General features: G+C 37.4%; 1 protein-coding gene across 1 annotated transcript in view; it reads right to left on the bottom strand.

Moving 5' to 3' along the window:
• The window catches only part of DMD (dystrophin), a 2,676,943-nt gene that overhangs the window by 1,538,838 nt on the left and 1,120,681 nt on the right, over positions 1-17,424 (bottom strand). The window contains exon 43 of the mRNA XM_089653005.1: positions 13,777-13,930. Coding sequence (XP_089509131.1) covers positions 13,777-13,930 — 154 coding nt within the window. The remainder of the gene's footprint in view (positions 1-13,776; positions 13,931-17,424) is intronic.

Genomic DNA, 17,424 nt, shown 5'->3' with positions numbered 1-17,424 from the left:
TCAATGAACCTGCTTTATAGGTAACATATATCTAAATTTTGCATTTTGTTAGTATTTTTTGGATGGATTATGGAAGGATTACATCTAGAAATGAACTCCCAGTTTGGCCCAAAACTCATTTATATTAGTGGGTTTTTCTCCCACTACTATATGTGACAGTTTCCTTCTTCTGCTGTCAAGGTAATTAAGGAAGCAAGGGGTGTTAACACTCAACACATCATTAGCAACCTGTGACTTCATCCAACACCATTAATTTATTGACCAGGAATCGTTAGCTATGTAACCAACAGCACTGTATTCCCCTCATAATTCATACCAGAAAAAAAGTGGGGTTAACCCAAAAAAAACCACACAAGACCCTTTTTGCATACCAGGCCAGATGACCTCAACATGGTAGAATGCTTTCCCAGGAGGGCCCCTCTGATAAAGCACCTTGTCCCCATGTTGATAAATACAAGGGATACTAAACCAAAATCCTGGCCCAGTGGTTGTGAGGATCTGCAATTGGGGGGGGTGCTTAATGGAATCTGGAATTCCCCTTTAACGATAGGAGGACACCTATATGCCACCCCCTACATACAGAGTACCTCCATTCAAAAAAAAAAAAAAAATAGAGAAATAAACAGATGGGATTTTTAAAATAACATTTTCAAAAATTGTGGGATTATATTTACAGTTTACTGTTTGTTTAATGAGTAGGGTTACTGTGTGCTACTGAAGCTGTCATTTGCTGTCAATTTAGACATTGTTTTTTTCTTTGTAAATGTCAGTATTGCTGTAGTAGGTTTTATATATCGTACAGATACTCCACTTCACAGGCAGGTTAAGGGCATCCCCCAGGCATGTGTTTTAAAGAAATTTTGCATTTTTAATGTTTGACTTTAGGCATTATAAAAATTGCTGCTCTCTGTCAAATGGAATGATTTAATTTTTTTTTTTTTGCTTTGGCACATTTTCATCAGGGCAGTGCGCAGTTCCCCATGCCATTTGTTTGACAATCTTTTGCCTATTAGCCTAAAAAAAAGCCAGAAAGGATTTTTAACATTCAGCTCCTATTGACTTCAATGGGGTTTGTATTCAACACCTGAACTTTATTATGTTTGCTGAATCTGCCTCAAACTGAACCCAAGTACATTCAACTCTTCCCTATAAACTGACAATTGATTAAAATGAGAGTTATCCTCACTATTCCGCCGCAATATAGCAGATATACTGCTACAGGACAGCAGGGGTGCGCAAAATCATGTATATATACGTGATTTTGGATTTCCGGGTAGGGGGTCGCATGAGCTGCGTGAGCGCTCTACCCGCTGTTCATGGCCATGGCTGTCAGTCACCGGGTCCTGTTTGGTGATTACTTGCTGGCACCTGGTGATTGCCAGAGTTTTCCCGATGGGGAGAGAACTGTATGTAAACAATACAGTTCTCTCCCGTCAGCTCCATCACACTACTTTGTATGGCTCTGCATAGCAGTTGAAAGCACACACACAGCTTACAGTAAAACAGCAGACAGCACATAGTTAACCCTTCGATCGCCCCACATGTTAATCCCTTCCTGACCAGTGCCTTTAGTACAGTGTCAGTGCTTTTTATTAGCACTGATCACTGTATTAGTATCACTGGGCATGTCAGTGACACCAAGTCAGTTCCCCCCCAGTGTCCTAATGCCTGCCACAGTTCTGCAGTCCCGCTATATTTTGCTTATCGCCGCCATTACTAGTAAAAGAAAAAAAATTCCAGTATATATACCACCATTTGTAAATGCAATAACTTTCACCAACCAAATAATTTACACAAATTGGGATTTTTTTTTTTTTTTGCAACAACATGTAGCAGAATACATTTTGGCCTAAATTTATGAAGAAATTTGATTTTTAAAATTTTTTTACTGGACATGTTTAATAGCAAAAAGTCAAAACTATTGTTTTTTTTTTTCAAAATTGGAGGTCTCTTTTTTCATAGCACAAAAAATAAAAATTTCACAGGCAATCAAATACCACCAAAAGAAAGCTCTATTCGTGGGAAAAAAAGGACATAAATTTCATTTGGGTGCAGTGTTACAAGACTGTGCACTTTTCAGTTAAAGTAACGCAGCGCCGTAACGCAAATGGCCTGGTCAGGAAGGGGGGTAAATCCTCAGGAGGGCGAGTGGTTAAAGAGATTTCCCCTCACTTCCTGCTGTGTTGCCTGAACTGGAAGTGAAGAGGAATTGCCCAAATAGGAAAAAACAAGGGGTGCTAAATATCCACAACTCTGTTCAAAACTAGAAAACGATATGACTGTAGATACATTTAAAGCGATACTATCATAATTGTTGTTGCCATTCCCTGCAAAGTAAGCACTCAATACTCACCAGTCCCACTGGCTGTGCTACTGAACTACTCAGCTATGAAGAGATAATGATGCTGAAACACCTTCAACATTTGACACTTTGCATGCCAGCACACGCCACTGCACTCTGTGGTTCAATCTGCTGTCACTACAGGTCACAGGGGAAGGTGGAATAAAGTCACAGAGCACAGTGGGGGACCAGGCATCTAACATATCTTGAACTGTACTGGATACTGAAGTTCTTTCAGCAACATTATATCTTGAAGACAGAGGATTTTATCAGTACAGGTGAATCTAGAGTGCTTGCATTGCAGGGAGTGGCAGTGTTAAACTTAAAAATAGCAGAATTGCTTCAATTACAATCTCGCTTCTTTTTTTCATGTGTGCTTTAATGGTTTATTTTTTTTTTTTATTGTTAAAGTGTGCATTTGAACAGTATGTACTGTACATGTGTATTAGTAAAATAATGGCTGGCGTTGTGTTTGTAGATAGCCAATAGAAAGTCAAAAGGTTAGATAAAACATAAAGGCATAGTAAAATAAGGAAATAGAGATTTCATTTCTACTTTCCGACTTGTGCAAATTGATTTCTTAAACTACTCTTGCTAATAATAATGGCTTCAACAATCATTACCATTTAGCAATCATTAACAGCTGTGGCATCTTAGTGAATAAACATCATAAAGATGTGTGATCTATTTCCCATCCCAACACCATGCAAAAGTAATTACATGTTTCAACCAAATGACAAATGGTATAATCAATTACTTGCATGATGTCAATATGGTCCCACTACAAACAATGATCTTAAATTGCTGTGATATTGATAACACATTTCAAAAACAGACAGGAGTTTTTATTTCCTCTACATGCACAAGATAACTGGTGCAGACATAATATTAAAATCATTTTATAAATAACTGCTTCTAGGTGTAGGTGCATAAAAAGGTTTTATCGTTTTTGATACCTGCGTTACCCCACTGACCGATCCTTCACACATCATATTTTAAGCTCTAGCAATACCTGTCTGGCTGAGCCAATACATGAGGATGCAATGCCTTTTCCCCTCCCCCCCCTTTTTTTTTTTCTCTTCCCCAACATCTCACCCTATAATTCTTTCTACTACTGTCTTTCTTTCTAACCTCTTGTCTTCACACCTGTTATTTCCCTGTATCATTTCTTCTCTACCAACCAAATAAAGCATTTACCTGCACACAGATATGACTAACTTCAACCATAACACATTCGCTAGCTATAAATATGTAAACAATGACCGTCACAGTACCCAACGCTTTCCCTACCCTTACCCCTATCATCACACTACTTTACCATTGAAAAGTTGATGAGAGTCAGGACGAGAGAACATTCACTAACAGCATTTTATCCATTTTCTTCTTGGGATCCACCATTTGACTTTTTATGATGGATGTACTGTTCTACATGATTTCGTCTTGCACAACTGTTTACAATTTGTCCCGTTTGCGAAATGGAAAGCAACATGTCATGTCTATGTTTTGACTGTGATCTATGGCTGTACATGCTCTAAATGCTTTTGTCTTCTCTTAAAACAATAAAGTATTTTTGGAAAAAAAAAAGGTTTTATCAATTTCCAGTAAGTTATATAAAGTCCAAGGGCCCTGCAGCCCAAATGGCAGAAAAGTAAATTTATGTTTACAAACCTGCATCCATCACATTTTCCATAAATGTAATGGTGGAATACCATCATTTCAAACATTTTTTCCATAACTCAGCCCTGAACAGGTACTGTAATGAATGCTTTTAATTGATGGAAGTGGTCATTATCACATTTTTCTAGCACAACATGACTGTTGTCCAAATCCCGTTTTTAGGACATACTTACCGGTCATTTCCCACAAGACCAATGGTGTTACTTAGTAATTGCATTATGTAAGTAGTAGTATCTACCAATAATAGGTGGGGAGTGTGCTGCCACAGCAGCCTTTTTATTTTGTGCCCTTGGTGTGTGGTTCAGTGTTCCCCCTCTGGTTTGGTGCAAGTTAATACAGATCCCTATCCAAACACTGCCTGCTCCCTTCTGATGTTCAGTACAATTTCACTTTCTATTGCAGAGACAACATTTTTTTTGTTTTACATATCAGTTGAATTCAACCTCTTTTGTCTTTTTAAAAATGTAATGTTATTGTCTTTTTAAAAATGTAATCTGCCTGTGGATTCTTCCTCGTAAGTCTTTTACAGTCAGCAAGTGACCATACTGTCCACACTGACTGGGTGTAAGGAGGCAAATCATTGCATATATCAGCATTAGAAACAAAAAAGTAAGAACAGATCTCTAAAGTCTTCAACACACTCTATTTTATCCAATGTGAAGCTTTACCTGTGCCTCAGAAAGCAGAGTCTCTGCACTTTGAGCCTGGGTTCACACTATGCAGTGCTGGACACCACATGTAATTCACACAGGAATCGCACCACATTCATATGCAAATTACATGCAAATGTCTGCGTGGAGCAATCTGAGCCATACATTTTGTATTATTTTGTTATTATTATTATTATACAGGATTTATATAGCACCAACAGTTTGCGCTGGCAATTGCATCGTGATTTGCAATCCATTTCAGGATGTCATTAATTTACCATTGACACCTGCACCAGATCGCAAGAACGTGATGTGGTTGCAAAGCAGTGCGGGAAACACACAGGATTTGCAGCATTTCCCGCACAGCATTGTTGTGTACCTGGGCAGAGTGACTATAGGCTGCATTATAGACTCTGGTAGCTGTTTACAATTCACTGTGTTTCTGAAGTTTATTGAGGATCAGATTGGAAACTGCTGTATTACTCTTGATAGGTCTGATCTCACTCATCGGAAGCTCATGTTTCTACAGTTTGGAAAGCTGTGCATGTATTGGAGTTTTCTGTGTATTGAACTTGCTTATGGAACTACAATAATTATGCTGCTATGACTGTTTGATTTCTGCTTTACTCAGACACCTGTTTTCCTGCATGTCCTCACACAGCTTACAGTGTAGCAGTGTCTTCTATTCTGCTCATATTTGCATTAACATGTCTCACAAGAATATATGTATTTATTAGGGATGAACCCTCCGTGATTTGACAGTGAGCCACCTTGTTAGAATGCCAAATGCAGATATACAGCAAAAGAAACTGACCAAGTATGTGTGTTGCACAGAGGAGAGCAGACTCAAGGCCATACATAATCAGGCAGAGGAGGCCATACATAATTCAATTCTTTTTTTCTTTTTTTTTGCTCAACCAGCAGGTTGAAGAAAAAGTGAACCTATTTTCTGATTTGATGTGAATGGGGGCATCACTGCCACTGAGCTATTGTATTCTACCATCCTTCCTCGCCAGCTGAATGGTGGCACTAATCGTTTGAGAAAAACCTGACAGGCTGGTGGTACACAAGTCAATCGATAGATCAACTTTTGTACAACCAGCTAGCCCATATATGGATCAAAATTCATCTTGTCCCTGCTGAAAAGCCATTATCTTTGGACACTTCAAAAGATTGCAGTAAAAATACATTGGGTCCAGCTTTTGTGTATTATTAGAGAGTTGAGCTGCCTGTGGATATTGCCAAGTCAGCAAATGGTCATACTGTCTGCACAGATATAGTCTAAGGAGGTATGTCATTACTATATGAGCATTTAAAATGGAACAACCAGGCGATGAAAACATAAGCCGTAACTTGCGCAAATTAATTCTATACAGGCTTGTTGAATGTGTTGAATAAGTAAGTCATGTACATTTTCTTGATGTACAAAATCTAATTTTGAAGTACAATCTTTCCTTCTCCTTAATGGATTTATAGGTATAGTAAATAGGGGAACAACAGAGATCAGTTTGAGCCTAAGCCTATGAAAAGGGGTTCTATGTCAGTGAAAAGCAGTATTTTGTGGAGTAATTGAACTTTAAGGCTAATTATATAGCAGGTCTTTTAGAATAAATAAACATTTTATTGTTGATTTTTAAGTATTAGTAAGGTTCACACAAATTGTTTATTTTATCTAGGGTACCTAAGGATTGAATCAGTTTGGTTACCTCAATGGCAGTGGCAGAGACTGAGCATTAAGAAAAAGCACAGAACAGTCAGCTGAAAGAGGGTAAACAGAGGGGGAAGTCTCTCATATCAGTTTTTTTTCCATCTTTCCAAGTCCAAAATACTGTATGTTACTGAAGCAGATTCACATTGATTTACATTACATCTATTGTTACACTTATTTGAATACCCAATCCTATGTTTGAAACATCTGTATTTTGCTGGCACATTGATTGAATTTACTACAGCTTCACCTTATTCCCTAATCTAAGTAAATATTAATTTTGAAAAGTGCAAATGATCTGAGTTCATCAGCCACATTTAATTGCCTAGTGACACACGCCTGTAACTGGCATTTTCTTCTAGTTGCCTCTTTATTGAGGTGACAGTTTGAATTGCCAGTACAGGCTAAAGCAAAATAGTTCAGAGTTTTACCTTCTAATTGCATTATGACATCTAAATGAAAACACACACCAATAGGTTTGAAATACAAGATGCTAGCAAAAGCATATCTTAGGGAATACCATCTTCTGCCAGCACTGTGCACCCTGCATGTGATAATGTATATGGTAGTTATACAACAGTTGGCACTCTTCAGTAAATAGGGCCAAGAGTGACATTTACATTAAGCGGCTATTTATTCCCATACTCAATTGAGACATTCAATTGTATGATGACATTAAGTGATTCACTGCGGGGAAACAGAGGTAAAAACATAAATGGGGTAATTAACCGATTCTTCCAAATGGGAAGAAAATAAACAAGCCTACAAAGACCACTTCAGATCTTCAAGACAGATGTAGAAATCACAGCAGTTAGTGGTGCACTGTGGCTTAGCTGAGTACAGCAATAAAGTCACAATTTGGCACTTTTGTTAGAAGAAACTCATATTCCATAAATCTCTCAGATTTTATTATTCTAAGTGTACTAAGAACATTTTAAACACTTCAGCATGAATATTAAAGACCGTTTCTAAATTGACTAAACCACTGCCATCTGTACCGATTGCTCAACATAAAATACAAATACATCTGTTTCATTAGTTCAAGGTTTTCTTTATGTAATTTTTACTAATGCTACATAAACCAACTGTGTGCAATTAGAGATGTTCAAATATTATGTTCCATTTGTGTGCGCTGCATGTAGCTGCCGAAAGGAATAACATTTAGGTATATTTTAGTGCAATGCAAAAGGCTATCCGACGTATAGATTGCTCATTTATAAGGCTTGCTTCTAATCTGGTGAGCATAATTATAATGTTCTTATCATTTTCAAATCTAATTTTCTTTGCTAGAGGTTCTGCCAAGACATGGCTTTCTTAGCAGGTTGTTTAGTCTAGTGTACAGTAAACTCTCAGCATAATTAATACATTGCATAGTCATTGCCCCCTAGAGTTCTAGCATGTTCACTTCTCTAATGCAATAAACTGGTGACTTCCACAATGTCAGAGAGCATCCTACTTTCCATTAGTTGCTGCCATTGTTTTCATTTACAAAATGACTTTCATCTAATCAAATTAACTGGCAGACAATGTAAAATGTGTTTCAAGAGGTACAGAATTTGGCTTCATACACAGACTCTGCCTGTCACTAGATTATCATATTTTTCTTGCAGTTTGATATAGTTTAATGAGTTCTCATTTTGATGTTGAATCTATCTAAAATGACTAACTTACGTCTCAAATATTAATAACCACATATAATAAACACAATCAGGCTAGAGTAAGCACTTCAGATGTTGTCTACTTTAGTTTATGCTACACTTAATGCTCATTCTGCTTTCAGAAGCACGGTCAAAGCTTTTGTTTGGGGGGAAAACTCTGCATTTCAAAGCAAATATAAACTATTTAAAGAACAATGATCAGAAAATTTGTAAAAATAAATATTAAAATACCTTTTTGTTACCTTAATGTGTCCTTATAACTTGTAGGTAAAAAAATGTGCATTTACTATTTTTTTTTTTGGAGCCCGTAAAGCATTGCACCAGTGATCAACAGATCACTGGTGCCATGCAGGTCTTCTGAAGACTGTCAGTGTAATCTGTGTGCTTGTACCTTGTACGGACAGACAGGTTTACACTAACAGGAAAACTCAATGAGCTACCACAGCGCTCAACAGCGCCATAGTAGTTCATTGAGAACTACAAGCCAACATCCACAAAGGATGCTGGTACTTGTAGTTCATACATTTGCAGAACTTTTGAATGAATGATGTGCCCGTTTGGGTGATGCCACACTGTTTTCAAAAAGTGACAGCTAGTACAGGTAACTTCTCCCTGTACTGCTGTCACAGGCAGAGAAGGCAGCGGGCAGTGGCTGCAGCAGTGGGAACATGTTACATGTTCCACCCTAAAAACAGGGGGAACATGTTCCCAAAGGTAAACTTATCCCTTACCCAAACTTTTCTTGTTTTTTTTTTTTTCACAAAGCAACATTAACGTCACACTGTGGTGTGCCAAATTGCAAAGGACAGATTGTGTGTCATGCATTTGTAAGCAGATGCAATCTGTACTCCGCTCTGTAGGTGGTGCAAGACTTGAGCAGCAATACAAAAGGGGAAGAGAGTTGGGAACCCAATTCCTTTATGTCTTCCTAAAATCATTAGGAGAGCAGCTGTCTGAATGGATGCTAGTGTTCAGCGTGACCCGACAGCCACCTTGGATGAGGACCATGCTTATTTAGGACACAGGCTCCCTGTTTTGGCAGGCATTCTGTGAGTGGTTAGTGTAGGGACAGGCTCCCCATCTGTCAGGGACAGTATATAGTGTTAGGGAGAGGTTTTTTGGGAAGTAGGGACAGTCCAGTTACCATGCTATTCTCCACTTAGAAGCCTCCCATTGGTTTGGACCAGCCAGGCCACATTCCTGCTCCTTGTTGCAGAAGCTGTCAGCATCACTTCAAGCTAAAGTACCACTGCTGCAGGCTCTGCAAGTGTCTCCAGACAGTTGTGCACACCTGCCGGGCCTAGTTGTACCTTGTTGGAACTTTCTGCAATACATAGTTCACGTTACTTGGCAATCATGTGATATGTTCACACTTTACATATACGGTATATATTTTGATGAGTAAAATAAGCAGGGGTGTGCCTAGTACATTATTTAAAAGTACACTCATGACTAAATCATTAAAGGGGTAAATTAGTTTTTGTGGCTTATTTTTGTACGTTTCACAGGCTAACTTTTTTTTTTTAATTAAACATGGCTCACTAAAATGTTACCACTTACAGTTTTGCCATAAGGAATTTATTTTTATATGCAACAAATTAATATATGCTAAAGGGCACTTAAGCCATGTGGATAAAAAAATGGTCTACTTTTTTCCAGTGCTTTAAGGGGTATGTGTGGATAGGATGGAAGATACAATCATTTGACTTTTTATAAAAGGCATGAACATTGTGTCATGCTGGGAATTTAGTAGGATCTGTGTACTCAAATGTATAATTAGCCTTTAATATTCCACAATGTGTTTAACTGACATTCTTACTTTTACATGGCAAGGTAAAATCACCATACCATCACTTACAATACGTAAATCATCCTTGTCCTGATTAGCAAAGTGCAGAAGGCTTTCAGTCAAATATATTTAAACAAACAAACCGCCTTAATAAAAAAAAAATGCATTAAACAATAGAGGATTAGGCTTATCTGAACTTCATAGAGCTGTCTCGAAATGATTTTTTCCACTTGGATCACAAGGTCATATGCATACTTGTGAAAGCACTTCAGAAAAATCCTTTAATTTTAAAATATGGTATGCAATACTGTGAGATCAAATAACAACAATCAGTTCAACTAATAAAAGGCTGTAATATTCAGCACTTTTTCATGTTTAACTCAATAAAGATTTGTTATCCTACTCATTTCATTGCAGCTTTACAAAAAAATGAAAGTTGTGTTCAATACACCCATAAAGCTGCTTACTGGAATCTAAAGGCAATGCTTTTTTTGATATAAAACATATACAGTAGTTGCTTGATGTAGTACATATAGCTGCTTACCATCCACCAAATCAAAGATAAAAACTCCCGATAATATGTGTGCATTACAAAATGGTGACTGGTATTGATAGAGCATGAAAACGAAAATTGGCTGTAGAAAGGTATCCACTAACTCTAGATCATTTTTTGTTTTACCTAAGCAGAATGAAATACGGTTAATTTAACCCTCTTGCAATCAATTGCACAACCTTCTCCAGTTTATTATTAGCATGTAGGCATTGGTGCATCAACATTCTGTAGGTGCTTGCTTCATTGACTCCTTTTTGTTAAACCGTAAAAATATGGACAAACAAATGAAGGGTTTAAGCGTGTATTTAGGTCATCTGGGAAACTTAACACCTTGCACATGTTTTGGGTCTGTTCTCTTTTCTTCAGGAATTGCAGTATTAGTGTTTTACCTGTTTTCATATTGCATTGTGACCTATTTAAACTAAGGGAAAAATCAGGGTTTTATAGGCTTTTGTGCTTTTATTGTGCTTGGTTATTTTACAACATTCTTGCAATTAAAATTTATTTTGAGGGCTGATATATGAAAGCTAAAGAAACTAAAATTAGCACAAAATTAGAGTTGTCACCCACAGAAACCAATCACTATTCTTGTTTTATTTTCCCACAAAGTGAAAGAAGAGAGAGGATAGGAAGCTACTGAAAACAACTTCAAATGTATGCTTGTTATTTGTTTTTTTCGCTTGTGCCAGGAAGCAACTACTGTATCTCATTATACAGATGTGCACAAATGAGCTTCAGATCTTAAAGCAAAACTCCAGCTCTCACAATTACTTCCCCACTTCTATCCCCCTCCATCCCTTAGAGGGCTCTTGCATCACTCTTTTTTATGTGTACACATGTATTTTTCTCTAAAGTTTTCAGTCTGGTCAAGTAATTTAATAGCCCTATATGGCTTCAGTTAGAGAGTGTATTAACAAATATTTTGATCTTAATAATCCAATGATTATATTATGTTATTTTATTCTTAATATTTTCCCTTTTTCCTTGCTCCTCTCTATTCCTTCCTTTCCCCTACCTCCTTTTTGTTGACATTATAGCTGCATTCTGAAATGAAATTGTGTATCTCATGTAAAATGAAATGATCTTTTTATAGATGTCGGTTGTTTGAATATGTATATTTAACAGCTTTTGTATTTTTTTTCTTTCTTTTCTTTTTTTTTTTAAATGTATATTGAAAAATTAATAAAATATATTATAAATTATAATATTAATGTATTATTATTTTTTTAAAAAAGTAATGAAACAGTAATGTTCTCTTTCTCCTTCTCTTCCTCCAGTGGTGGTTGTGATGACATGGCACTGCTCTCTAAAGTATTCTCCTGTAAGTCCAGGGCAGTTAAATGTCACCCCCCAGGGGGTGGTTCCTTTATGCCCCACACTAATAAAAAGTGGATTGAATGATTCTGATTCTGGGTGTTATTCAACCTGTAAGCGGACTGGTGCTAGACAATGAAGTGATATGTCTAAGGAAGACAGCCCCGAAGAGGACCATTCAGGGAGTGATGCATTTTTTATTTTAACCTGTTAGCCATTATTAAGAAAATATACTGTTTTAATAATACTTTTCCTCTAATACATCAGTGTGTTCTTCATAATAACTAAAGGATTCAATAACCCATTTGACAGTTTACCTTGTAAGTGAAAAATGGCAAGATCCTTATATATACATTTAATTTCCAACAGGTTAATAAAAAAGAGTGTATGTAAATAAAAGCTGGTGGGTGGCAGCTTTTTATCATCATTGCCCATATGTTGCAAAGTTTACAATGAGCTTCTAAGGGGTCCACATTCCACTTTAAAGTGAAACACCCAAACTGTCTATGTGAAAACTTACAGTAATAATAGCAAAATATGTATTTAAACCATAGCTTGTGCACAGCCTAGTGCATTAGGGTGTGCACCCAAATCTCAAACACATGGGCTTTATACTGTATATATATACAGACACACACACTCCTATGGCAGAGCAGGTCAAAGGGAGATCTTTCCCATCTCCCTGCTGTCACACAGAGCAGTAATGCTAATATGCAGAGAGTGATTAGGGTGTGCCCAGGCACCTCAGGCACACTCCTCTGTGCACGCCTATGGTTTAAACTAGAATACGTGAATAGTGTTAAAATCTGTCAGCAATATTGATATGTGAAAACTTTCTTTTTTAATGTACTGTATTAGACTTTATTAAAATTGCTTAGATAGCATCATCTTTGATCATTTATCTTGTAAATAACCTGAAATGCCATGACTGACATGAAGAAAAACAATAGCAAAATCAGGTGAAGCTAATTTTTCTGACCTCAATTTGGCTGTGTTAAAATGACCTTCTAATTGGCTCTAGAAAGGAAAATGTTTTAGTAAAAACAATACTATCTTCCCATCTTTGAATGCTTTGTCATCAGGCTTGAACCATCATCTTTGCAAAGTAACCAAAGAGTATTAGCGGTTCCCAGAAAGGTTTGACAATCTTTGCCTGCCATGAGTGCTCAATGAACAGATGTTAGCTGCATGCTTCCTAGAGAAGACCTACACAGTTCAATCCTAACCCAATTTTTTTATTCTAAAACTGAGCAAGAATTAGGAATTACAAAAGAGCCCTTGTGTGTTGTTTTACTGCATATTTATGGTCTAGTGTGTATAACTGTTCTGAGGCTGCATCTGATTTGCGCTGCATAGTATTTCTTTGGATTCAGCAGATCCTAAAAGGATGTGTTCAAACTGCAAATAAAACGTCTCTCTTTGATGACTTTTTTATGCAAATACAAACAAGTTTGTACAGTTACAATTACATGAATTATTACTTAACAGTATTACCTATGTATTATTGATAAACAACATGAAATGTTTTATTTGGCCTTACATGTTTTTCAGTGTGCATATTATTTTTGGGTTTGTTGCAAACAGTTCTGTTCTCTGAAGGCTTCTACCTTTGCCTGTTCTCACTCAAGGAAAGCTGTCTGCATAGATATGTCAACCAACATAAAAGGTAAATGTCATTCTTTCATTTACACTACCTAATTGACAACCAAAGCAGCTGTAACTGTAGGCAATGGTTAATGAGCATTTACAGCTTATGCTAAAGCCAATTTTTAAAAATTCTTTTTATTTCTACTATCACACATTTTACTAATACACAAAAACAAATGTGAATCCATAAAACAGCAAACTGCTTTTGGTTATTTGTTTCTCTGGCTGTCTCTCAACCTTGTCAAAGCCAAACTACAAGCTGGAGAAGCTGAAACCAATGGCCTCGCTATTTACTAATGACATCTGAAACAAGTATTTCTTAGGTAATCAAGAAAACTAAAAATAAATTTGCAAATAAACACACGTTGGTACCTTAGCGAATTGTTAGTTCAATTTCTGTGAATAGGAATATAGTAGGAATAATACCAGCGCTTCCTACCTTTATCCTCTGTTGCTGCTGTCTCCGTTTCTCTGTATCCCTTGGATCACCTTGGGACTCAGAAAGAATTGTCTCTGCTTCAGTTAGCCACTGGTTTAGGTTATTCATGTCAGCCTGCAGTTTCATCCACTTCTCTAGAGATCTGTCAAACCTCCTAAGAATAATAACAAAGTAAATGTTTGAACAAAGCTGCTGGAAACAGTAGCTCATCATTTCATAGCAATTTAATCAATCAATGCCTAAAATATATTTGGGAAGAAATAGGACAATACAAGTAATAATGAAACTATGAGCACTCTATGAATGCTCTTAGGGGAAGATAAATATATACTGTGTATATATACATATGTCCCCATGGACATTACAATACAGTCTTTAATTAACAGTCTTAAAAAAGTATAACAGTATAAAAAGTATAAGAAGTGAACAAAGTTGAAGTTGCAACCAACTGCATATTCTTCAGCAGCATCAATGTAGAAAAAACTATGACATGTATTAAGGTGAACCAGAAGTAAGCATACTCCTCTCAGACAATGATGCTTTCACATTTTTGCCTTCTGTCAACCCAAGAGAAATCCCCATTTACATGCCTTTTTTCTAGAATTACACAGGGCTAAGGATCATCACCCTTCCTCCACTTGACAGGAATGGAAGAGTCATACGTTTCAACCAACCTGCATGTACTGGGGATCTGACAGGTACAAAGGTTGAGGGAGAGATTGGGGAAGGTAGGTATCTGCAGGAGAGGGAGTTTTAAAGCCAGAGGTTAATCTGTTTATGTTACATAGTTAATCTGACTGAAAAAAGACAAAAGTCCATCCTGTTCAACAATAAAAAAAAAGTTATAATCTTACACCCACAGTTGATCCAGAGGAAGGCAAAAAACTTACAACCCTAGACCATTCAGAGTGTGAATCATTAACCACTACTCTCTGAATACGATCTTTTAGCCAGTTTTCTATCCATTTACATACAGATTTTTCCAAACCCGTAGACTTTATCTTACATATTAGCCGTGTGTGGGGAACTGTGTCAAACACTTTTGCAAAATCCAAGAATACCAAGGCCACAGCCACCTCTCTGTCCAAGGTTTTGCTCACCTCCTTATAAAAAGAAATCAGATTTGTTTGACAACTTGTCTTTCATGAATCTATGCTGTCTGTTGTTTAAAATAGTCATCTATGTGGTCTTTTATTAAACTCTCCAGTATCTTCCCAATTATAGAAGTTAATCTAACATGTCTATAGATACTTGGTAAAGATTATGACCCCTTTTTAAATATTGGCACCACATTGGCCTTACGCAAGTCCAGTGGTACTATGCCAGTCATTACAGAGTCCAAGAAAAAAGAGAAATAATGGCTTTGAAATGACAGAGCTCAATTCTTTAAGATCCCGCGGGTGTATGCCATCCGGTCCAGGTGCTTTATTCACCTTTATTCTGTCTAAATATTTTTGGATCATATCAGTTGTGAGCCAATGTGGATCATCTGGAGCTGTGTCAATACCATGCCCATTATGGACAGGAGCTCCCCCATGCTTCTTTGTATACAGAGAGCTGAAGAAGGTATTTAATAAATTTGCCTTCTCTTTGTCCGCAGTCACCCATTCTAGATTATTTTGTAAAGGGCCTACATGCTCGGACCGGACCTTTTTACTATTAATATATTTGAAGAATTCAAATACAAAAAATGCAGCGCTTGAGTGTATAATACAGGGAATTAGCATGAATAACAGATTTAAATGTTCATATTTCAACATGCACCAGATTCCACATTCTTAAATTGTTAAAACAATAATCAGATGAGTAATGAAGATCTATCCGTCTAATCAAGGTGCATATAGTGATGGTGATGCTAAAATCATAAGTTCTGTGATGTATCCAAAGAAATCCGTGACTTCCGTGATAGGGGAATGACTGTATAATGCACTAACCAGATAGCGCAAGTACATGCGCATTGGAGTATAATGACCTACTCCTGGTCACAGCCAGATGGTCCTCAGCGTGAAGCCCTCAAGGACACCAGTGCACCACTCTTGCCGTCTCCTACCACCAGGGGGGGTGCGCCTCTTTACAGTACCACGAAATCACTTTGTATCCTCTATCGCCAGGATTGGTGTACTTTCTTATCAGGAGATCATCTCAGGGGCTCAGCAATAAGACCCAAAAGAAAGAAATTTCAAACTTGCGGTTCGCCATAAAAGAGGCCTCGCATCGCTTCTAATAGGTCGCGATTAGATGACGTAGGACGGTGGAGGCGGCTGACTGATGTCCTGACTTTTATGGCGAACCGCAAGTTTGAAATTTCTTTCTTTTGGGTCTTATTGCTGAGCCCCTGAGATGATCTCCTGATAAGAAAGTACACCAATCCTGGCGATAGAGGATACAAAGTGATTTCGTGGTACTGTAAAGAGGCGCACCCCCCCTGGTGGTAGGAGACGGCAAGAGTGGTGCACTGGTGTCCTTGAGGGCTTCACGCTGAGGACCATCTGGCTGTGACCAGGAGTAGGTCATTATACTCCAATGCGCATGTACTTGCGCTATCTGGTTAGTGCATTATACAGTCATTCCCCTATCACGGAAGTCACGGATTTCTTTGGATACATCACAGAACTTATGATTTTAGCATCACCATCACTATATGCACCTTGATTAGACGGATAGATCTTCATTACTCATCTGATTATTGTTTTAACAATTTAAGAATGTGGAATCTGGTGCATGTTGAAATATGAACATTTAAATCTGTTATTCATGCTAATTCCCTGTATTATACACTCAAGCGCTGCATTTTTTGTATTTGAATTTTGATGAATGGGGTATACGAGGTTTACCTATATGCTAGCAGCTTGAATCCTATCATATCCAGCGCTCGTCCCTCTCTTCATATATTTGAAGAATGTTTTGGGGTTGGTCCTGCTATCTTTTGCAATCTGTGGCAATTTTTGCGGCCTTTACTTCCTTTTTGCATATTATGTTATATTGTTTGTAATGTTTAAACGATGATAAGGTTCCTTCATTTTTATAATATTTAATATTTAATATTTATATTTTGTTTATATTTTGTCTTCCCTGGTTTCTCCTTGCCCCCTCATCAAGATACTAATTAAATTTTTTAATACAACTTTTTTTTATCATTATATAACTTACTTTAGACCCAGTAACATGATTACTGGGTGTTTGTTGTTCTCTATGCAATGCAGACAGAACATGGCTGATAAGAGGGGCTGGAAGGGTGCTGTATATAGCTTCCTGAAAACACATCACAGTACCCTATCTCAGCACTCCTCTCAAGAGCCCTCAGCCCTGATTCAAGCAGTAAGTTATGCAAATATCAAAATGCCTTGATGGGTGGATGTCAGCCAGGGCATTCCTAAGAACACTCCCTTAACTACCTGCAGACCTTATGTAACCCCCACATGTGATGCTGAACTTCCATGATTGAAAAAAAACTGTTTGGCGTTAAATATTTCAGCAGTTAAATGCACCTGTATGTTAGTCTATGTGTCAATGCACACAGGCATTTACAGTCATTTTAAAAGAGGAGCATTTACAGGCTTTATAGAAACCATCTTTAGCACATTCAAGTAGAGAAGAGTTTGTTCAGAAAAGCTCATAAGCATGTGTTACAGTCAGAAGCATTTGGAT

The sequence above is a fragment of the Staurois parvus genome, unplaced genomic scaffold (assembly GCF_062004578.1).
Source record: "Staurois parvus isolate SC_StPar_1 unplaced genomic scaffold, SC_StPar_1.0 ptg000696l, whole genome shotgun sequence".
Classification (NCBI taxonomy): Eukaryota; Metazoa; Chordata; class Amphibia; order Anura; family Ranidae; genus Staurois; species Staurois parvus.
The sequence above is the reverse complement of the archived record's forward strand: the minus strand, read 5'-3'. Positions and strand labels throughout refer to the sequence as shown.